Consider the following 24,204-nt stretch of genomic DNA (forward strand, 5'->3'; position numbering starts at 1 on the left):
ATTGGAGCTCAGAGGAGGAATCAACATTTTAAATTCTGGACAAGGGTAGCCAAGAAAATGGAATTACTTTGAAAGGAAATGGCAGAAAATTGTACATTAACTGCAGAAAGTGTTCTTCATAGAGATTACACGTGGCACAGACTCCCAGAAGATAGAAGACCTTAAAATTGAACAACTGGATGACAACATGTAGTAATGTCAGGCACAATTCAGATAAATGATTTATAGGCAGCAAAGGGCTTCCTCCTAAGAGGAAAGATGTAAATAAAGTTGAAAGAGTACAGATAAAGTTACAAGTATGTTGCCAGGTCTGTAGGACCTGAACTATAAGAAAAGATTGAATAGGTTAAGACTTTATTTCTTGGGGTGTAGCAGACTGAGGGGAGATTTGATAAAGCTACACAAAATTATGATGGTATAGATAGAGTAGATGTAAGCAGGCTTTTTCCACCAAGGTTAAGTGGGACTACTTCTAGAGGTCATGGGTTAAGGATGAAAGGTGAAAAGTTTAGGGGGAACATTCTTCACTCAGAAGGTCTTGAGAGCGTGGAACAAGCTGCCAGAACAAATGGCGCATGCAAGCTAGATTTCAAAGTTTAAGAGAGGTTTGGATAGGTACATAGACAGTAGGGATATGGAGAGTTATGGTCCCAGTGCAGGCTGATGGGACTAGGCAGTTTAAATTCAGCATGGACTAGATGGGCCAAAGGGCCTGTTTCTGTGCTTACTTTTCTATGACTATAACTAATAGCTAGGATACTACTGGTTTCTGTTTCTATAAAGATTTTAACCTTATTTCCTATGTACTTTCCAATTTAGACATCGTATTCAATAGGTACACCTGGAGAAAATCTATTCAAGAGGGACCTGTGCTACATGAGATCGACTTCCGCATTTTGTGTCGCAGGGAACAAGCAGCAGCTGCAAAAGAAGAGAATGAACAACCAGTAGACCCAACCGCTAACCACAGCCACCACTTAGTCATACCATCTCTGGCACCAGAATGTGTGAATCCTGAGGACCCACCAATAGAAAACTCCCTACATTAGGAGAACATCAGACTCAACTTGAGTGATTGCACTACTTTGCAATTTATAATGTGGTTATGAGAATAGTCCATTTTTCAATGTGAAGAACAACTCAATGCAGATAATACCCTTGCTTCCTGAAAGAAAAATGTTATCCTTCTTCCCCTGTAGTAGTTAGCGTAACACTATTACTGAGCCAGCAACCCAGGTTCTTTTCCCATCACTGTCTATAAGGAGTTTGTACGTTCTCCCTGTGGCTCTGGGGTTTCCTCTGGGTGCTCTGGTTTCCTCCCACATTTCAAAGACGTACAGGTTAGTTAATTAATTGGTCAGATGTTACCGTGCTGTATCGCTAAATAAAAGCAAATAAAAATTAAATTTCATTAGAAAAAGTTTTTATAATTACAACAAAGCAGAACTTGTTAAAAGTCTAGTCTGACACAACCATCATTTATAGTAATGGTTAGCATTTTGCATAGAATTGACTTTACCCCCTCCCAAAAAGATTCCAAAATTAAAGCAAAGTTTTTATTTGATTTATTTAATGTTTTTATTAAGTATATTTGTTTTTGGCCATTTAACTTTTACAATTAAATTTGATTTTATAATACATTATTTAAACAGATCCAAAGTAATTGCAAAGATAAAATTGTGAAATAAGAATACCAAGGCTAAACACAATTAACTTAAAAGATGGAGTTTCTTTAGCAATTTTCCTTTCAGATTTGTATCAGTCTTGGTGACAACAAAGAACAGGTTGGTGACTACTGGAGAGGCAGCTGACAGCTCAGAAAGACGGCAACTGGGGGGAGGGCTAGCAGCCCAACCTGCATCTTCCGAGAGGAAGAAACCCTATAAGCTATGGACAGACCTACTGAGACATAACCCCAGGGGCCCAAGAGGGAGGGGAGGATCAGCACTTTGCCAGGATGGACTCAAGAATGTCAACTTTTGCGAACAGATCATCAATTAAAAGTGACAGATGCATTTGTGGCAAGGTTTGCACGAACCTGCTTGGCATAAAAATCTATCAGGCCAAGATGAAGTGCCTGGAGCGGGAGAGAGCAACACAGTGCTTACGATTCATTTCTGGTGAGATGCAGTAGGAGCCCACAGTGCCCAGAACCTTCAAGTGCCAGAAACTCTCACTCCAGGCAGAGTAGCAAATCACTGGCAGGTTATGTGGCCTCCAACAAGCCATCGGAGGGAGTGACTACAGTTTGAGGATGCAGTCCATATCATTGAAGCAATAGCCAAAAGATGTAGTTACCTGCAGAACACGTCAGCTATCACTGTCAGCTTTGCTACTTAGAGATTTGGCTTAGTGGAGAAGAAAACCAGCAAAGTCTCCTATACAATGAACCATGGGGCAGCCAAAATACTCCAGCTGATCAGGAGCTCCAATCCCTGACTAAACAGTACAGGCAGGGGTGGGGGAACAAGTGAAGAAGAGAAACCAACACTTGCTGAGCTCTGTAAATCATATGCTTATGGCACTGCACAGGGCAGAATGGCATAGGAGACAGGGAAGAGAGTGAGCCACAAAATGAGCTGCCTTTATTGTGAACCCCAATGGATTCACCAAGCAGTTGCTAGGACAGAAGCATAGCGGGCACCTCGCATGCACCAAACTAGAGACGGATCTACACCTTCAGAAAAGATAGGGTTATCTGACATAGTGAAAGGTCATTTTGACTAGTGGAGGTGTGCAAAGGGAGTCTGCATTCCCAAGAGAACTCCAAGCACAATGAACAGTTTAGATCCATTTGCTGCTCAGTGTGGAAGGGAAGATATTTTTCAGTATTGCTTCCTGTCGCCTGAGTTTTTTTTCCCTCAAAAATGGCTACACTGATACATCTGTACAGAAAGGAGGGATTCCCAGAGTGCCAAGATGCCTGGATCACATGGGCATGGGTCCCCAGCACGAAGGAAAGGGAGACCTAATCCTACTGTGGCTAGACCTTGCCAACATGTACCGGTCATTACCACACAAGCTGGTGGAGATCGTGCTGAACTGACATCATGTTCCAAGGAAGATAAGGGATCTCATCCTAGACTACTACAGGAACTTCAGATTGAGTCTCTCCTCAGAAACAACCACATTAGGCTGGCATTGGCTCGGGAAGGGCATTATAAGCAGATGTACAGCAGGTTAAGGCAACCCAAGTGGAGTGTAGACGCCCTCTAGTGTGCAGCAGCTCCCTTCCCTCCTCCCCCCCTAAAATCAGAACTTTCATGGAAGACATCATGGTGAACATTCTCTCCTTGGCATTACAAGGACTGAGAGCCATCAGGACCGTCCCAGAGGTTGCTGAACGTACCTCCAGATGACTGTGGCTCAAGAGGTGTGATCTGTGGACCAAGTTCAAGTTCAACTGTCATTCAACCATACATGAATAGCCATGAATACAGCCAAATGAAACAGCATTACTCCAGGGCCAAAGTGGAACACATAGTACCAACAGTCAAACACAGAATAAAGCATATGTAACACATAAAATAGCAAGCACGTACAAAATATCAGTAAAATAGAGTCACACCAAAAATACAGCCCAAGATCATGAGTCCATGATTGTTACAGAAATCTGCAGTCGAATACAGTTCAGCTTTGTCTTCTGTAGAGCAAATAATGCTGCTGGAAGACATGCCAGGGCCAAATCAACCCTGGCTGGGTCACCTGGATATTGAAAGACCTGAAACACCCGCTAACGCCAGGTTACATCCCTGATGATGTGTCCCAGCGCATCCTACGATGCATCTCAGCATCAAATAGAGTGATTAAAAGTTTCCCTCGATATTGCTTGTGATTTGCCTCGAGATGTGCTTCTTAGACAGTACTGTGCAGAAGTATTGGGCATACATACATAGCTATGGTACCCAAGACTTTTGCACAGTACTGTAGTAATTTCATGTATTACCTTATACTGCTGCCACACAAAAAAAAAACAAATTTCATGGCATATGTGAGTGATACTAAACCTGATTCTACTGGGAGTGTCTATTGTGAGCAGGAAGGAGACAGGGAGAGAGGAATTACGGTTGGGAAAAGGAGAAGGGAGTGGGAATCACCAGAGAGACATTCTGTAGTGATCAAATAAACCAATTACCTAGCCTGGTGCCTCAGGGCTGGGTGTATTTGCACCCGAACCATCCCCCACCCTGGCACTCCTTCTCTGCCACCTGTCTCCTACCTGTCCCACAGCACTTCACCCCCCCTATTCCCAACATCCTTTGGTCCTACCAGATTAACAAACTCATTCACTGCTCCACATTGACAAATACCGTACCATACAAAAGTCAGCAATGTCACGTGAACTAAACTGCTGATAACTGCAGAGTAACATACACAATGCTGGAGGAACTGAGCAGATCAGGCAGCATCTACAGAGAGGAATAAACTGTGGAGGCTTTGGGCTGAGACCCTTTATCAGGATTACTGTATACTACCTTCTCTCCCATGTGACTAGAAGAAACATTCCCAGGACAAAATCATTCCTAGTAAAGGGAAAGGGGAAATATGTATCAAATAATCAATAACTGATTGGGCAAGAAATGATTACATGGCCTCCCAATACAATTCTTGGGCCCATCTTTATCACGATTTGGCTTAAACTAGGCTATTCCTGAGCAGAGGACATAGCAACAGCATGTTGTTCAAAGGAAGAGCTGTGGAGAATCTGTATGCTCTTCGTAGATGCCTTGTGGAATGCAAACATCTTTATCTGTTCATCTCTGAGATATAAATCAGGGGTCCCCAACCTTTTTCGTACTGCGGACTGGTCGACCGGCGGGGGGGTAGGGTTGCCAATGTACAAGAGTAGCAGTCAAATACATTGGGTTTACCCCAGGAAAGACTACAATGACCATGAAGCCTTGCGCGGGCACCAGTGCACATGCGTAACTTGTGCATGCGTTTACGTGCCGATTTCTTAAAAATTGTTTTTGCCGAATCTGTTGTCGGCAGCAGCGGCGGTGGGGGGGGGGGGGAGGTGTTAATCACGACCGGAATATCGGTGATAAGTGGCTAATACACTCAATTTCGTTTCTAAAAGGGTTTATCTAACAAATTTAATATTAAACACACAGCGCATATTTTCCTTGCATGAATATAGCGATAAGACAATTATCAGGGGAGGACAGGGGAGCTTGAAGTGTTGAACGAACTTCCAGTAGAAGTGGTAGAGGCAGGTTCGATATTATCATTTAAAGAAAAATTGGATGGGTATAGGGACAGGAAAGGAATGGAGGGTTATGGGCTGAGTGCAGGTCGGTGGGACTAGGTGAGAGTAGCGTTCGGCACGGACTAGAAGGGGCAAGACCGCCTGTTTCCGTGCCGTAATTGTTACATGGTTATATAAATCACTTATAATAGCATCATAATGTTTTAAGTAACGTTTGGATATCAAACACCACAGCACATATTTTCCTCGTATGAACATCTAAAATCATTGCAACGCACCAATATTGCTGAATCAGTGGGAGCCCTGGGCTTGTTTCCCTGCAACAACACTGTCCTATTGAGGGGTGATGGGAGACAGCGATACTTGAAGGGGGTTCCTTATGTCCAGTCTATTCCGCAATTTAGTTTTCGTTGCATTCATTGCAGAGATATGTTGGAAATGGAAGCAATGGTTTCAGTGCTTTCCTGACTATCTCAGAATATTTAGCCTTGACTTTGATCCTGAATGCCGGCAGAGATGTTATGTCAAACATACTTTTCAGCCCGCCGTCATTTGCAAGCTCGAGGAGTTGATCTCCTTCCCCTGCTGACATGGATGACACGCAGGTAATGACCTCGCGTGCGTTCAAGCTCAACGGTGGGCATGACAGTGAATGAGGAAAGGTGCAGCTGCTCCTATCGCCAAATTATATCGTCTCCTCGCGGCCCGGTAGCACATGCCTTGCGGCCCGGTGGTTGAGGACCGCTGATATAAATGGAAGAATTACCAAGTGTAATGCAAAAATATTTGGTTCAATTAATATTTTAATTATTTTAAGCATGTGTTTTTGGTCTTTTAAGTTTTACAATTAGTTTTGACATAAAATATTACTTCAACAGATCCAAAGTGATTATGAATGTAATTTAAAGTGGCAACTTGACGACTACAGTGCGTCTGGGGCCAAACGTGTTCTGTCAACATGGCGGGCCACTTTAGAACCCACGTTGCTTCACACCTCACTAATGTATCTGGAAACTGGAAAACTATGCCCTGAACCATGTAAGAAACATTGATGGCAGGGAAACAGAGAAAAAAAAATTTCTCAATCTATGTCACACATGGACAAAGGTGCATTGCCCCAATGTCAACTTTTATACATGCATTTTTGTACAAAAAAGGTATAATAAAAAGCAACAATTTTAAAAAGTATCTTAATTAACATTTCTAAACTATTTAAAACAAAGTTTATGAAGCAATGGCACCACAGGAAGAACCAGTCACAATGAGAACAATAGTTGTATTCCTGCACAAGCAAAAAGAGATGAAGTGTAGTTCTATAATTTTATAAAACATGCTGTGTGTAGCTGCTATTGATCCTTGTTCTGCATTTTTTGTTGAAGACAGGGGAAAACAGTGCCTGTTAGTACATGTTCAAGGAGCCGACACGGCCACTATATAATCCACGCAGACTGGAAGCCAGGCAAGCCCAGACCAAAGCAGGAGTGCTACCAGAAGAACATTCGCAAGGACGCCCACCATTCAGGCCATGATGTCTTCTCACTACCACCACTGGGCAGGAGGTACAGGAGCCTCCACCAGGTGCAGGAACCATTATTATCATACAAACATCAAGCTCCTGAACCAGAGAGGATAACTTCACTCAACATGGAACTGATTCCACAACCTATGGACTCACTCTCAAGGATTCTACTACTCATGCTCTCAGAATTATTTATTTATAATCATTATTTGTTTTCATTTCTATTTGTATAATTTGTCTTCTTTTGCACATTGGCTGTTATTCATTGTGTGTACTTCCTCATTGATTCTGTGTTATTTCTTCGTTCTGTGAACGCCTGGGCAAGAAAATGAATCTCAGGGTGGTATATTGTGATATATACGTACTTTGATAACAAATTTACTTTGAACATTGAAGATCAGAATGTTTCCAGGAAGGCCACCTGCTGGTGGTCACGTGTACATGGCATCGTGCAAATTTTCCAAACGCTGCTCTTTCTCTTTTCTTCGCTCCTGTAGGTATAATTTTTAAAAAATCATTTTGCAGTCATTACTCTGCAGTGCTCCAATATGTCAACAATCCGTATCAAAATTTGCTATAGGGGCCTCGCATACCCTCACTGTTCTCTACACCCGGCTCCTCCGATGCTCAGAATCAGGTTTATTTTCATCGACATATGTCATGAAATTTATTGTTTTTAACTACAGCAGTACACTGCAATACATAAACACAACTAAATTACAGTAAGAAATACATATCAAGTAAGTAGTGTGAAAAGAGAACAAAAATACAGAGTTGCATACGAAGAATCACCATTCTCCTGTGCCATTTTGGTATGTTGGGTCTATTGGTGGCCTGATCCCTTGACTACAAAGGGTCAGTCAGTTGCATTTGCTCCCAGCCCCAGTTACCTAATATATGGTCTGATAAGCAAATTGGAGTTCAGATCATTCTCCTCTACGGCTTCTGATTATCCTTAACTTAAAAGTCCTCCACCAGGGAAAGTTTCTCATTAATGATAACTTTAATTTATTTGATGTGGCACGTTTCAGCCACAAGACTATGCTACTCAGACGGGATTTGCAACTGGTTCCAGAAGACCTGACCTAACTACATTTCGGACTGAACACCAAGAGTTTTTTTTTGTTTTAAAAACATACAAGTTGATAAGCTGTGGGGAGTAGGCTAACAAGCACATCAAGGCCAAGACAGTGCATTTATTCACCAAATTAGAATAGATATTCTTAAAAGGTTATTGTAATTGGCAATCTTCAAGTTGGACAGCGCTTGTAAGAAATACTGAGAGTCAAAGGGACAGAAAATGTACTTTGATATAAACGTACAAGAGTTCAGGATCAAGAACAGTCTGATAGCAGCATCACTGACTCCAATGGCCAAGTCCCGAACAACTTCCCTCTAGAACAAAAATGAAGAGGAATTTCTCTAGCCAGAAGGTAGTGAGTCTGTGGAATTCATCGCCACTGATGGCTGTGGCGGCCAAGTCATTTGGTATATTTAAAGCAGACCTTGATAGCTTCTCAATTAGTAAGGGCATCAAAAGTTACAGGGAGAAGGCAGGAGAATGAGGTTGAGGGGGAAAATAAGTCAGCTATGATGGAATGGGGGAGCAGACTTGATGGACTGCAAGGTCAAATCATGCTTTATGGTCTTAAGTCAGTTAAAAGTCTTATTCCAGATTAAGTTGTGATTTGTTCTAAGGATTTTTATGTGAGGAGAATGAGATAGCCTAAACTTCTGATTTCAATATTCAAAAATGCATGCCTTCCATCTAATACTGCCATAAAAGTATTAATGACATGGTGTCATCTACAAAAGATCCACTCTTTTATCCAATACAACATGCTGACATCCTAACAAGCAAAAATAATCATTTAAAAAGTTCTAATCAATTCACCACAGCAAGGCTCTCACTGTGTTTGGAAGTAAACTTTTAATTGTGAATACATGTTGCTGATCAAAAATAGAGTTGTACCAAATCTTCAGAGTATGTGCCACAAGTTAACTTCATTCCTTACTGCATTCGACATACAAATACATAAATGAGATGATTAAGTTCTTTTCCCCCCACAGGTAGACTTAAGACATTAGAAACACCCCATGAAGTAAAAATTTAAAAAAAAGCAAAATACTTTAGATTCTAAAAATGTGAAATAAAAAGTGTTATATTTTATTCCAAAATAAGGCAGCAGTTGTGGATAGAACAAGAAACAATATTTCTGGACAATGACTCTTTACAGAGGTAGATAACAAATCACATCCTTCAATAATACATTGCTTAATTGCACGTTAGCGGATTAAGCACAAATTTTATTCATGAGAACAAGTAGGTATTTTAATCCTATTACCCCTATCCACAGTGCATTCCCACTTGGGAGGCTGCACAAATGCCAGACAAGGAGTACAGATTAGCTTTATTTGTCACATGAACCTTGAAACCGAGTGAAATGCATCATTTGCAACAGGTCAAATCAGTGAGGATTGTGTTGGGAACAGTCCATAAGTATTGACAACATAATATGCCCAGATTACTAATCCCAAATCATACATCTTTGAAATGTGGGAAGTAATGTAATACTGAAGTGGGCATTGTGTTCAAATTTATCCAGGAAAATGGCAGTTTCCTAATCTACTCCAAGAAAAGGACAGAGAGAGAGACACGCTCACACGCACATCATATTCTCAGCTCTGGGGTGGTTGGAGTTGGATTTGTAGGGTGATGCAGTGTCTATCGATTTGTATTCCACAGTTTGAAAGCCAAATGTTACACCCCACTGAGACTGGTTTACATGTCAATAATGATACTCCACACAACAAAATTCAATACTGCGGGTGGTGGTGTGAAGATACATCTCTACCAAAGGAGATGTAAGGCACTCCTTCCCTCTGCTAGTCTGCAGGTCACTGTTAAGGTGAAACCCCTGCTTAGCACACTTCACCCCCCCCCCACTGACATCAGGGTCATGTGAAGCCGTGGGAGCAGGCAGTGGGTGGTCATACAAGCAACTAGTGCATATCACAAGTTCTGCTTATGTGATAACTGACATAAGGCAGAATCTCTGAAGAGTATTGATAATGGCTGGGGTCACCCATCTTGTAAAGACACTGCCCAGAAGGCAATAGCAAACCACCACCATAGAAAAATTTGCCAAGAACAATCATAGTCATGGAAGAACCATGATTGCCCACGTCATACGACATGGGACATGAAGAACAAAAGAACTATCTTTTATATTCATTCCCTCCTCCACAAGCACACTATCTACAACCTATAAAACATTACCTTGGATTAATAAACGTGAGTACATCTGTAAAGTGCCAGCATTTATTGCACTTCCCTAATTGACCCAGCTGATGGCGTAGTGGCATCAGCGTCAGACTTCGGGACGAAAGGTCCCAGGTTCAAATCCAGCCAGCCGGCTCCCCCTGCACACTTTCCATCCGTGCTGGGTTACGAGCTGGTGATCTCTTTGGAAACTCAACCAGCAGAAGGCAATGGCAAACCTCTGCTGTAACTTGCCTCGTACGCGGTTCTCCACTACGTCAGAGAGGCATGGAGGGAAATCGTCCGCTAACCGGAGAAACTCCGGATGTGACGTACCTTTCCTTTTTCTAATTGCTCTCCCCTTTGTGCATAGCATCTTATTGGAAATGAAACACCAACCCCTTTTGATCCTGCCTACCCACAATAGCCTCCAAGAGGTCATGATTTGGAGGCTTATGTGCCTCAATAACCCAGAGAACTACATTGGGGTTTTATGCTTTGGCTTTTGGTAGGGTCACCTATACCAAACAGGTCAAAGGGTAGAGGCCAGATTAAGGGTGGTCTACCGGTCCTCCAAGTTCAGGGGTTCAGCTCAGGGCTAACAACACTGACTGGTAAAACAAAATTGTTATGGAAGCAGCAATGAAGAATCCTTCTGCACCCGAGTGCGACGGTATTCCTGAGTCTCCACCCGGGACTTGCATAACTGACAGCAGTGAAAACCAAGAGGAAGTTACTGACATGATGAAGGAAGCCCTGAACACCGTAAGAGATGGAGGAGCTTCATTGCTGCCCTAATCACCAGTGGCGCAACAGGCACTAAATACCCTCAATACGGGGCCCCAGACTCTACTTCCAGGAGAAAGGGTGATTATTTAAATTTAGTGCATCATGTTCATGTACTGCCTCTCTACACCGGGGAGACCAAACACAGTTTGCTTTGCCAAATTCCTTGATCCTTTGTTTTTGTGACATCAAGCTTACTATGGTTGCTTTTGTTCATGTATAATTTTTCCATAAATACTACTGTATTTATTTTCCTCTAAATCCCTTAAAGGAAATGAACTCAATGTGGTATATGGTGATGTACAGTATATGTACATTGATAATAACTGTACTTTGACTTAGCAACTCTTTCTGTTATCTCCATATCTTCCCTGGATTCAGTCAATATTCATATGAAACTTAATGAAGCACCAGTAACACATACGAAGTGCTGGAGGAACTCAGTAGGTTAGACAGCATCTACAGAGGGAATAAACCATCAACCTTTTGGGCTGAGATCCTTCATCAGGACTGGAAAGGAAGGGGGGGGGATACACAAGAATAAGGTGGGGGAGGAGGGGTAGGAGTACATTCTAGAAAATGATAGGGAAAGCCAAGTGAGGGGGCAGGTAGGTGGGTGGGGGAGGGAGGACGCAGGGAGGTAAAGGGCGGAAGGAGGAGGAATCTGATAGGAGATGACAGTAAACAGTGGGTAAAAGGTTAGGAGGAGGGGTACTGCGGGGAGGTGATAGACAGGTAAGAGGTAAGAGGGGAGTCAAGAGTGGGGAGTGGAAGAAGAGAGAAGGGGTAGGAGGTAAAAACTCCAGTAAATTCATTCATCTTTCAATTTGCTACTTTGCAACCTCCCAAACTCCGTACTGCTGTCAGAAATTTCAAATCACATTCATGGTCTCCAATTTTTCAGCTGTTGCTAGTCATTGTACTTTTTAGCTTTTTACACTTCTGGGCTCATTTTCTGTTTATTTCTTGTCCCATTTTGTACTGTGGCATTACCCCTTCTGTCATTTATCCTCACGTGGATTTCATCTGATCAAAGACCTTTCTTTCTATGCTTTCTACTTCTGATGAAGGGTCTTGGCTCAAAACGTTGACTGTTTAGATGCTGCCTGACCTGCTGAGCTCCTCTGGTACATTGTGTATATTGCTCTAGATTTCCAGAATCCTCAGTACCTCTTGTATCCCTTCTGCTTACTCTATTTCCATAAGAGCCATGGTCCATAAATCCTTTATTTGCCGGGATTTCAGCAACTGAGTTACAGGGAAAGGTTCAACAAGTTAGGACTTCATTCCCTGAAGTTCAGGAGAATGAGGGGAGATTCAATAAAGGTATACAAAATTGAGTATAGGGTTAATGCAGGTAGGAGTTTTCCACTGAGGTTGGGTGAAATTAGAAGTTACAGGTTAAGGGTGAAAGGTGAACTACTTAAGGGGAAATTCTTCACAGACGGTGGTGTGAGTGTGGGTTGAGCAGAAATAGTGGATACAAGCTTGATTTTAACATTTAAGAGATGTTTGTATAAGTACGTAGCCGGGAGGGGTTTGGAGGGTTACGGTCAAGGTGTGGGTTAATAGGACTAGGCTGAATAAATTTGGCAGACTAGATGTGCTGAATGGCCTGATTCTGTGCCGTAATGACTCTATAACTGTCCTCTAATTTTGCAGCTTTGATGAAAGGTCAATTACTGAACATGTGAACAGACAAGTCTGTGGGTATTTCCTGCAGTTTATTTTTATTTCAGATCTTTGACGTGTGCTGTACGTTTCTCATCTTACCTTCTCTTGCTTGTATTCTTCATACTCTTCATTGTCAGTGGGTAATTCAAGTCTGCACAAAGGGCATGAATTGGTCTGCAAGAAATAAGTTTTCAATGGTTAGGGAATTTCTGCAGTAAATCAATTTAAGAATGTTGGAGGAACTCAGCAGATCAGGCAGCATCTCTAGAGAAGAATAAACGTCAACTGTTTAGATGTGGCAGAAGGATGTGATTTAAACTTATGTAAACAAACATTTTCCCTCTACTAATCTGCAGGTCACCCTTGGGCAAGACGTAGCACCTGCTAAGCTCCGCCCCCTACCTCCCCCACCCCGAATTAGGGTCATGTGAAGCCATGAGAGCAAGTAATGGATGGCCATATGAGCAGCTGGTACATATCACAAGTCCTGATTATGCGATCACTGACTCCAGACAGACAATCTCTAAAGAGTATTGATAATGGCTGGGGTCACCTGTCTTATTTAGGAGTAGACCTTTCCCAGCAAACTGCCAACTTAATCCTAGCCCAATCACGGGACAATTTACAATCACCAACTAATCTACTGACCAGTACGTCTTTGGAACGTGGGAAGGAACCAGAGCACCAGAGGAAACCCATGTGTTCACAGGGAGAACATACAAACTCCTTACAGGCAGTGTTGGGAATTGAACCTGGATCACTGGAACTATAAAGCACTGTGCTATCCACCACACTACCATGCCTTGTGAAGACACTGCCCAGAGAAAGGCAATGGCAAACCACTTCTGTAGAAGAACTTGCCAAGAACAGTCATGGTCATGGATAGACCATGATCACCTACTTCATACAACATGGCACTTACAAATGAATGAACAGAATAGATGATGCTGTAGAAAAATGTAAGTGGTCATTGGTAAATACATAAAAGGAAAAGTTTAAGGAAAGAACCCTCCCAAAAGATGGATGTCTCCAAAAGCAGGAAGAGTTGAGGTTAGTGATTTTCTAGCCACCCTAAGAGACTGCACCCTTAAAAATGTCAGTAAAGCTAAAAAAAAACAAATTGAATTGTACAATTATATGTTAAATCTCAGGATGAGGAGGAGGAGAAAGAAGATTGATGCGTGCACACTCTTACCTTTCCTAACCAGGGCAAAATACAATCAGAATGGAAGTAGTGGTCACATGGCATTTTCTTCACAACCTCTTCTTCCTCAAATTCTAATAAGCAAACAGGGCATTTGAGGCCCTTGTCTGAAATAAAAGACATAATATTTATTATAATACACCATAAAAACACTTGGCTACACACTTTGATGTCACTTCTCAGCGAAATGAAACCTGGAATTACTGAGCTGGTGGGTGGGTAACATCACAGTGCAAGACAAAGATGCATTTTTCATTCCATGACTATTATCAGATTTTTTAAAAATCCATTATATGAGCCATTGCCAGTAAGCCAGCATTTATTGCCTTTCTGTAATTGCTCTAGTGAAAGTGCAGTGAAATCTTTTGTTAAGGTGAAAGTACTCTGCAGTACCTCTTCTGCATTTGTTCTAATTTTACCACAGGCTTCCTGGAGTGTGGTGACTTGATCTGTACACAATTCTCTTAATTAGCATCCAGTAATTGTTGAATACTATCAAATTTAAAGTTGTTATGGTGTAGGAGAACATGCAACAGGCCCTAATAAAGTAACTCCATCAGTTTAATTCCCCTGTCTCTTTGCCATTTCTTTGAAAATTATTTTTCTTCATGCCTTTCCAATTTTAGAACATAGAAATTTACAGCACATTGCAGGCCCTTTGGCCCACAATATTGTGCTGACCATGTAACCTACTCTAGAAAAGGCCCAGAACTTCTCTGCTACATAACCCTCTATTTTTCTAAGCTCCATGTACGTTTGTACATATCTAAGAGGTCTCTTAAGAGACCCTATTCTATCCACCTCTACCACTGGCAGTGCATTCCACACACCCACTACTCTCTGTGATGGAGCTAGAGATGTTTCTGCCAACAGAGGCTGACTGTGGCCTTTCTGCCAAGAAGTCCAGGATCCAGTTACAGAGAGAGGTGTCCAGACCCAGTAAGCACAGTTTACCCACCACCTTCTGAGGGATGATTGCATTGAACACTGAGCTAAAGTTTAAAAAGGGTCCTGGAATATGAGGTACCATTTTCCAAGTGGGACAGGATGGAGTGGAGCGCTCAGGCTATAATATCATCATTTGACTGATCTAAGCGGTATGCAAACTGGAAAGGACCCAATATAGCAGGAAGATGGGAGTTAAAGTGAACCATAGCCAGCTGCTCAAAACACTTCATTATTGTTGAGGTCAGAGCCACTGGATGTTGTCATTGAGGCTTTTTGGCTAGACTAAATGCTATGTTTGGCATAAGCCAAACAAAGCACATTATCAAAAACACACCATCCCTACCATGAAGCATGGTGGTGGCTGCATCATGCTGTGGGGATGCTTCACTGCAGCAGGACCTGGAAGGCTTGTGAAGGTAGAAGGTAAAATGAATGCAGCAAAATACAGGGAAATCCTGGAGGAAAACGCAATGCAGTCTGCAAGGGAACTGCGACTTGGGAGAAGATTTGTTTACCAGCAAGACAAAGATCCCAAGCATAAAGCCAAAGCCACACAAGAATGGCTTAAAAAAAAAAGTTAAAGTCCTGGAGTGGTCAAATCAGTGTCCAGACCCCATCCAATTGAGAATTTGTGGCTGGACTGGATAAAGGCTGTTCACTCACAATCTCTGTGGAATTTGACAGAGCTTGAGCAGTTTTGTAAAGAATGGGGAAAAATAGCAGTGCCCAGACGTGCAAACCTATCCACACAGACTCAAGGCTGTAACTATTGCCAAAATTGCAACTCCTAAATACTGACTTGGAGGGTAATTATGCAATTCATTATTTTGTGTTTATAACTGTAATAAATTTAGATCAATTTGTAGAAAAATTACATGCTAGTTTATCCTTTGACATATGGGCCGGATGCACTACCTTGAACTATATCAAGGAATGACGGGCACAAATAGATGAGCTATTAACCAAATGAAAAATATTACTCCATTGATTATCTGAAAATGACCTTTGAAATTCCGATTCCCAAGCATGTTTAACTTTATCATTGGATATCATTCGTGAATTCAATAACCATTTATAGATTATAGCTATCAACCCTTTTTGAAATGTTTTAAACTGAAAGAGAGCATGTCAAATTAGGTGGATAAACAGAAGGGCAATTTGGCAACAAACCACGTAAAAACTTCCTAATTTGTAAATATCTAAAGTGTACATTAGATAAATCATATTTATCCACTAACTGAGAAAAAGACATTAAACAATCCCTAAAAACAAATCTGAAAAAGTTATTATTCCCTTGGTTTTCCAAACTAGAAAGGCCTTATCCAAAACTGATGGTTTAAAAAGAAATTAAGATGGATATTACTAGAAAGAATAAAATTATTTAACTCGAAAAATCTACGAATCTGAAACCAAATTCTTAATGTATGTTTAATAATGGGATTAAAATCTTGTCTATTAATCTTAGAAAACAAAAAAGGAAGAGGAGCTCCCAGTAAAGATGTCAAAGGATAAACTAGTGCGTATTTTTTCCAATATTGATCCTATTTGCGACAGATGTAATATTGAGGTGGCCACTTTAACTCATATGTTTTGGTCGTGTATAAAGCTAGATAATTTTTGGAGAGACGTTTTTAAAATGCTATCAAAGGTCTTAAATTTGGATTTACAACCTAATTTACTTACGGCAATTTTTGGGATTATCCCATTGGAAGCAGGAAATATTCCTGTTTATTTTATATTTTCATTTGATTTGATTTATTACTCTTCTAATTACTTTATTTTTTTTCCAAAGTTTTAGATTTGATCAGAAAGTATTTCCTTTTTTTCTTGGTTGTATTCTCCGAATGGACTACCCGGTCCCTTTTTTTCTTTTTTTTTAGTGCAATGGGCTTTTTATTCCCCTTCATTTTAAATTTGAAGTTTTTCCCCCTCTCTTTATGAATTGATAAGAAGAGAATTAGTTGTCCTTTTTTATTATATATTGCATATTTGCTTATTACTATGTATGATTATGATAATATCTATTTCATCTTTTGTTTATATTGTTGTTGATATATATATTTGAGATAATTCTCCCCTTGTCTGTATATATGTTTTCTTCAAATAAAAAGATTAATAAAGAAAGATCAATTTGTAGAAAGTTGTTTCACTTTGACACGAAAGAGTCTTTTCTATTGATCAGTGTCAAAAAAGCCAAATTAAATCCACTGTGATTCAATGTTGTAAAACAATAAAACATGAAAACTTCTGGGGGGGGGGGGGAAGGGGGGGAATACTTTTTATAGGCACCATAGGGCATGAAATAGGCCCTTCCAGCCCTTTGAACCACAACGCCCAGCAATCCCCCAAATTTTATCCTAGATTCATCACAGGACAATTTACAATGATCAATTAACCTACCAACCAGTACATCTTTGGATTGTGGGAGAAAACAGGCAATTTGAAATTAACCTGGGTCACTTGTACTGTAGAGCATTGTGCTAACTACTATGCTACCATGCAGCCCGTTAACTGAGGTTCTAACAAACATCTTCAACACTTCATCCTCGAATCTGTTGGGGTCATCTATTGTGTCCATTCTGCCTGAAGCGACCTCCTCTACATTGGTGAGACCCATTGTTAATTGGGGGACCGCTTCATTGAGCACCTTTGCTTCATCCGCCAAAAGCAGGACTTCCCGGTGGCCCAACATTTTAGTTCTGATTCCCATTCCCCTTCCAACACATCAGTGCACGGCCTCCTCATGTGCCACAATGAGTCCACGCTCAGGGTGGATGAGCATCACCTTGTATTCCATCTGGGTAACCTCCATCTTGATGGCGTAAATATCGAATTCACCTTCTCGTAAAATGAAATTCCCTCCCCCTCCCCTCTTCTTCTACTCCCCACTCTGGCCTCTTACCTCTTATCACCTCCCCCTGGTGCCCCTCCTCCTTCCCTTTCTCCCATGGTCCACTCTCCTATCAGATTCTTTCCTCTCCAACCCTTTACCTTTCCTACCCACCTGGCTTCACCTGTCACCTTCTAGCTGTTCTCCTTTCCCTCCCCTCACCTTGACTGATAGTGCCTTTCCATGAATGCTGCCTGACCCGCTGAGTTCATCGAGCGTTCTGTGCATGTTGCTCAGAGGGATATATACAGCCACAATCGCAAAAGCAGTGAACTCCACTGGCAAACTGAAGGGCTTGCACTTCATCATGAGAAGAAAATACTGTTTTTTTCTCTCTCCATTGCAACGCCCATAAGATACAGGCCAGATGCAGCACCGATGCCAGGGTATGAAACCAAGAACTTTCCAATCTATAATGCTCAGAAATACACACGGTATCCATACAATCAGACACAACCCATCATTGACATGATTCAAATACTGCAATGCGAATTCTGCAAATTACAACCACCACTGTGACAGGCCTGAAAGACCTACCTGCCTGTGCTGGTGTTACAGGAATAGAAGGGAGATTTTGTACAATCTCCTTCTTAGCTGCAGGTGGTAGTCTGTGATCCCAGTCGGAAAAGTCTACTTGTCCCAGGTCTAGATCAATCCCTGCTAAAAGAGACCTTTAAATCAAAGAAAACACACACATAGAATATTACATTTGTTAGCATTTTTCAGTTTTCTGAAATCCAATCTTAAAACAAATCAAAATCAGTTAACAAAGTTCAACCAATTAAACCCTTTGTTCAGTGAAATACCATACACTTGATACAGTTTCACAAATTGAAATAAAATTTTACAGTGTGCATTTTAACAAATTGCAATTCCCTGCAATTAATTTTTGAGTGATCTTTGACTATGGTACTTGAATACCTTTGAATTTTCATGAACTGAAATGATGCTCTTAAATAGAATCATAGAAAATCTACAGCACATTATAGGCCCTTCAACCCACAACGTTGTGCCAACCATGTAACCTACTCTAGAAACTGCCAAGAATTTCCCTACCGCATATAGCGCTCTATTTTTCAAAACTCCATATACCTAAGGGTCTCTTAAACGACCCTACTGTATCCACCTCTACCACTGTCGCTGGCAGTGCATTCCACACAACACACCACTCTCTGTGTAAAAAACCTGCCTCTGACATCCCCCTTGTACCTACTTCCAAGCACCTTAAAACTATGCCCCCTCATGTTAGCCATTTCAGCCCTGGGGAAAAGCCTCTGACTATCCACACAATCAATACCTCTCATCATCTTATACACCTAATCACACCTGAACTCAAGTTACTGACTGTATTAAGTTGGCATGAGCAAAGGTTCAGAGGAGGTTAACAGGAATTATTCCAGAAACGAAAGGGTTAATGCACAAGGAGTGTTTTGAGGGCTCTGGGCCTGTACACACTGGAGTTTGGAAGAATGGGGTGGGGGAAAGAGTCTCAATGAAACCTATCAAATATCAAAAGGTCTAGATACAGCGGACGTGGAGGGGATGTTATAGTGGGGAAGCCTAGGAGAAGAGGGCACAGCCTCAGAATAGAGGGACATCCCTTCAGAACAGAGATTAGGAGGAATTTATTTTGCCAGAGAGCAGATGCGTGAAGTCATTGGGTATACTTAAAAGTGGAGGTTGATAGATTCTTGGTTAGTAAGGGAAAAGGTTATGAGAAGGCAGTAAAATGGAGTTGAGAGGGAAAATAAATCAGCCATGATGGAATAGTTGGGCAGGCTTGATGGGCCAAATGGCCTAAATCTGCTCATACGTTTTAAAGTTCTATCCCCCTTAAGATAATGGATAATTTGAGTGAGATAAAGTAGAATCAATCAAAACTACAGCCATAATTGACTAAAGAACACTGTAGAAATATTCAGGATCTCCATCAGGAAGGTAAAACATTTCGATTTAAGACAATTCTCCCGAACTAAAATATTTGGAGATGAGATAACCACTATAAAGAGACAGTTGGGGGTGGTGGTGGGGGGGAAGCAGTGGGGTAAGAGCTGGCAAACAATAGACGGAGTCAGGTGAGGTAGGCACAGGTGAAATAGTGACGCAGGAAGTGATGTGAGAGCTGGAGCATAGAATCAGATAAGGGAGGTGGGGTGGGCAGATGGGAAAAGTGGGGGAGGGATCCCAATAAGAGGACAGCGAGAGAGAGAGAGATGGGTAGATGGAGGAGGTGAGAGAGGGGAAATGAACTGGGTGATAGGGGGCCAGGTTCAATTTCAGATTGGTTAATGTCATTTCCACTAAACAAGTGTAAATGAGAACAAAACAATAGTTACTCTGAATCCAATGCAGCACAGAAAGATGATAAAGAGCATAATAATAAAAAAATAAGAATATAAATACATATGATAGCTTATATACATTGATTGTATGTCCAATAAAGTGGCACAGGCACAGAAGTGCCTACACATAAGGTGACTGACAGGAAATGATAAAGTGCTGTATACATTTACTGTAATTCAGTTTCTATTATGTATTGCAAGGTACTGCTGCTGCAAAGACAACAAATTTCACGACATGTGCCGGTGATATCAAACCTGTTTCTGATACACGGTGTTGCTGGCGTCAACAAGCACCACTGTCCGACGACGGTGCTGGGGGCAATCCAAAAGTGTTACCATGATTTCCCTGCCAGCGTAGCATGCCCACAATCTACTAATCTGTACCCCTTTAGAATTTCGGAAGAAAGCAACGCATCCGGAGAAAACCTACATAGGTTTCCTGCACCAAGTCACCGAAAGGACATACAAATTTTATTGGTTTATTTATTGAGATAGACAGATAGATATATTTTATTGATCCTGAGGGAAACTGGGTTTCGTTACAGCCGCACCAACCAAGAATAGAGCATAAATATAGCAATATAAAACCCACAAACAATCAAACAACAAAATGCAAACTATGCCAGATGGAAATTAAATCCAGGACCAGTCTATTGGCTCAGAGTGTCTGACCCTCCACAGGAGAAGCTGCAAGTTCGATGGCCACAGGCAGGAACAACCTCCCATAACACCCAGTGTTGCATCTCGGTGGAATATGGCCGGAGTCCAACTGCAAAAAGTTCAATATCCGGGCTACAAACACGTTCCTCGATTGTAATATGACCCGGATTGCACCATCCGTTGTTAACCAGAACAGCAAGCACCCAACCCCTTTACGCTTACCGCTGCCAGCCCGGTCTGGAAGCCCTCTATGGAAATGTTTTAGATATAGCACAGAATAGGCCCTCCCAGCTGTGCTGCCCAATAGGCCCCAATTTACCCCAGCCTAATCACAGGACAATCTACAACGACCAACCAGTAGGTCTTTGGACTGTGGGAGGAAACCCACGCAGTCTCGGGGAGAACGTACAAACTCCTTATAGGCAGTGGTGAGAACTGAACCGGGGTTGCTGGTACTGCTAACCACTGCACTACCATCATGGAGACTATGGAATTTTGGAAAGTCACTAACAGTGCATCCAACGTCTTCACATCCACCTACGTCAAAACCCTGGAGTGCTGGCCATCAGGCAATTATCACCATTCAAACCCACCAACTTCTCCAACGCATTGCCTTATTTAATTCACTTTAATTGCTTCTTTGGACTGTTTATGTACTCCAGGTAGCTTGTTCTTCACTACTTCGATGCAGAGAAACACAGACTGTTTCATTTCTCAGTTCTAACAAAAGGTCATCGAGGTGAAAATTAATTCCTGTGCTCACTCCACAGACTAATACAGCACGGAAACAGGCCTTCAGCCCTACTGCCCCATGCTAACCAGGATTCCCTTTTGAAGCAAGTCTCATTGGGCCTATATCCTCCGAAACCTTTCCTTTCTGTGCACCTGTCAAGCCCCTTTCAAATATCAGAATCACCGGCATATGTCGAGAGATTTGTTAACTTTTACAGCAGCAATACAAAGCAATGCACGCTATAGAAGAATGAATAAATAAATTACAGTATATATGTACATTAAATAATTAAGAATAGTAGTGCAAAAATAGAAATAAAACTGAGGCTTTGTTCACTTCTCAACCACTTCCTTTAACAGCTTATTCCGTATATTGACCATGGGTTCCTATTACATCTCCCCCCACTATGCCTACTCGTTGATTCCCCAACCGGGGGGGGGGGGATACTGTGTGCATTCACCCTTTCAATGGCCCTCATAACTTTATACACCACTGTCAGATCTCCCCTCCCATCAAGCACAAACCTACTCAAAATGTCTGCTTAATTCATTCCCTTGCGTCCTCATGCAATCGTTCCAGATTTATAGCATCTTTCCTGCGGCAAGGTTGCCAAAATTCAATACGATTTTCCAACGTTTTGCACAAGATTCCGTCCGCGCAGAGACTTTTACAACGCTTTCTGTTTCGTTCGATTTCATACCGGCGGCAGGACACAGGGCCTACACTGAGGCCTGTTTCCTTCGTGACATCTCACTGAAGTAATTTTACCTACCATCTATTTCCCCCCCGCTGTAAACGCTATTAACAATTCTACCTGGCCAGCTCTAACAACGCGTTCTGTCGATACTGCTCCTCGGGATTCGTCGGCTCACAGTTATGCTCCTCAAAGTACGAAGTCATTTTGCCGGAGTGAGGCTCACAACTTGGTAAGATGATTGACAGGCGGGGTGACCAATCCAATCTGCAAGGTCGGCCACCGACGTCTTCGGCAAATCAACGGAGAGTAGGTGGGACCTTACTTCTTCAGCTAAGTTTCTTTGACGCGCAGGATCGTCTGTCCGGGAGCCTCACATCCCACGTGATTCACAGCCGACCAATCAGAGACACCTGGTTACAATCTCCAAGGGTAACCAGGTTGCCGAGCGACAGAACCACGCGGTCTTAAGAGGGTGTTCAAGGATTCAGAATTACTGGCCTATATCGTGAAATATGTTTATTTTTCGGCAGCAGTACATTGCAATACATAATAAAAATAATAAATTACTACATATGATAACAGTGCAAAAAGAGAACAAAGAAGAAAAATACAGTGAAGTGGTGTAATCAAATCACAAACAAGAGAAAATCTGCAGACACTGGAAATCAAAGCGACACACACAAAATGCTGGAGCAACTCAGCAGGCCAGGCAGCATCTATCGGGCCGAGAAAGGCTCCAGCATTCTGTGTGTGAAGTGTACATGGGTTCATTGTCTATTCAGAAATTTGATGGTGGTGAGGAAGAAGCTGTCCCTAAAACGTTGAGTGTGGGTCTTCAGGCTCCTGTACCTCCACCCTGATGGTAGCAGGTACAGGAGGCTGAAGACACACACTCAACAATTCAGGAACAGCTTCTTCCCTTCTGCCATCCGATTTCTGAATGGACATTGAACCCATTAACATTACCTCACTACTTCTTTCTTTCTCTCTTTTTTGCACTACGTATTTAATTTGACTTTTAAAAAATATATACTATATATACTTACTGTAACTTACAGTTTTTATTATGTATTGTAATGTACTGTTGGTGCATAACAACAAATTTCACGACATATGTTGGTGATATTAAACCTGATTTTGATGTCCTGGGTGATGGAGAGGTTCGTGCCTGTGATGGAGCTGGTTGAGTTTGCAACTTTCTGCTGCTTTTTCCAACAATGTCTGCTGTCAGTGAGCAAACATGTATGGTCAACAATCCTAAAACGTTTCTGTAACTATAGATAAAGCTGAAGCTTCATAAGTCATTGGTCAGCTCCACTTGGAACACTGTGAGCAGTTTTGGGGCCCTTATCCAAGAAAGCATGTAGTGGGCCGGTTTGTGGCGCAATGACATCAGTGCTGGACTCTGGAACGGAGGTTCCTGGGTTTGAACCCAGTCGGGTCCGCTCCCGAGTATGCTTTCCATCTGTGCTGGGTTGAGTGTCGAGATCGCAACTCAACCTCGTAAAATAAAACCTCGCGAAATGTCTGTGTGGGGAGTGGCGCGCCACACAATCTCTCTCTCTCTCGCTCCGCACCTTGTAAAGGCATGAAAAAGACATCGTCCCACCAATATCGTGCACGCACGCAGATGCACATGCCAAAAAAAAAAGAAAGCAAGCGCGTAGTGGGACTGGATAGTTTCCAGAGGAGGTTCATGAGAATGATTCTGGGAATGAAAGGGTTAACATATGAGGAGTCTGAACGAGTTTTTAGAAGAATGATGGGGATTCTCATTGAAACCTATCAAATATTGAAAGGCCTAGATAGAGTGGAGTGGAGAGGATGTTTCCTGTAGTGGGGGAGTCTAGGACCAGAGGGCACAGCCTCAGAATAAAGGGACGTCCATTTAGAACAGAGATGAGGATGAATTTCTTTAGCCAGAGGCTTGTGAATCTGTAGAATTCACCAGTTGGCTGTGGAGGTCAATTCATTGGGCCTACACAGCAGAGGATGAAAGGTTCTTGATTGGTAAGAGTGTCAAAAGTTATGGGGAGAAGGCAGGAGAATGGATAATAAATCAGCCATGATCAAGTGGCAGAGCAGTCTCGATTGGCCTGATTCTGCTCCTATGTCTTTCAGCCTTATGATTTAGAGATCACTGTACGTGGATTTTGACAGCTGCTGAGGATCCTGATGCTGGTCTCTGTCACAATTCCTGTCAGAATGAAGCAGAGGACTACGTTGACCAGGGACCCTTCCACCAAATACCTGGCACTGAAAAACAGGTAACTCAATGCA

The 24,204-nt window shown here is 42.0% G+C and overlaps 1 protein-coding gene across 1 annotated transcript; it reads right to left on the reverse strand.

Moving 5' to 3' along the window:
• Positions 1-1,491: 1,491 nt before the first annotated feature.
• Positions 1,492-22,176, reverse strand: rnf181 (ring finger protein 181). The gene is made up of 5 exons (XM_072266678.1): positions 22,042-22,176; positions 18,030-18,163; positions 13,646-13,761; positions 12,550-12,624; positions 1,492-7,219 (listed from the first exon to the last, which is right to left on the reverse strand). The coding sequence occupies exons 1-5, from the start codon at positions 22,125-22,127 to the stop codon at positions 7,160-7,162; spliced, it is 471 nt and encodes a 156-aa protein (XP_072122779.1). The 5' UTR covers positions 22,128-22,176; the 3' UTR covers positions 1,492-7,159.
• Between the last annotated feature and the right edge of the window lie 2,028 nt (positions 22,177-24,204).

Source organism: Mobula birostris, chromosome 8 (assembly GCF_030028105.1).
Source record: "Mobula birostris isolate sMobBir1 chromosome 8, sMobBir1.hap1, whole genome shotgun sequence".
NCBI classification, from domain to species: Eukaryota; Metazoa; Chordata; class Chondrichthyes; order Myliobatiformes; family Myliobatidae; genus Mobula; species Mobula birostris.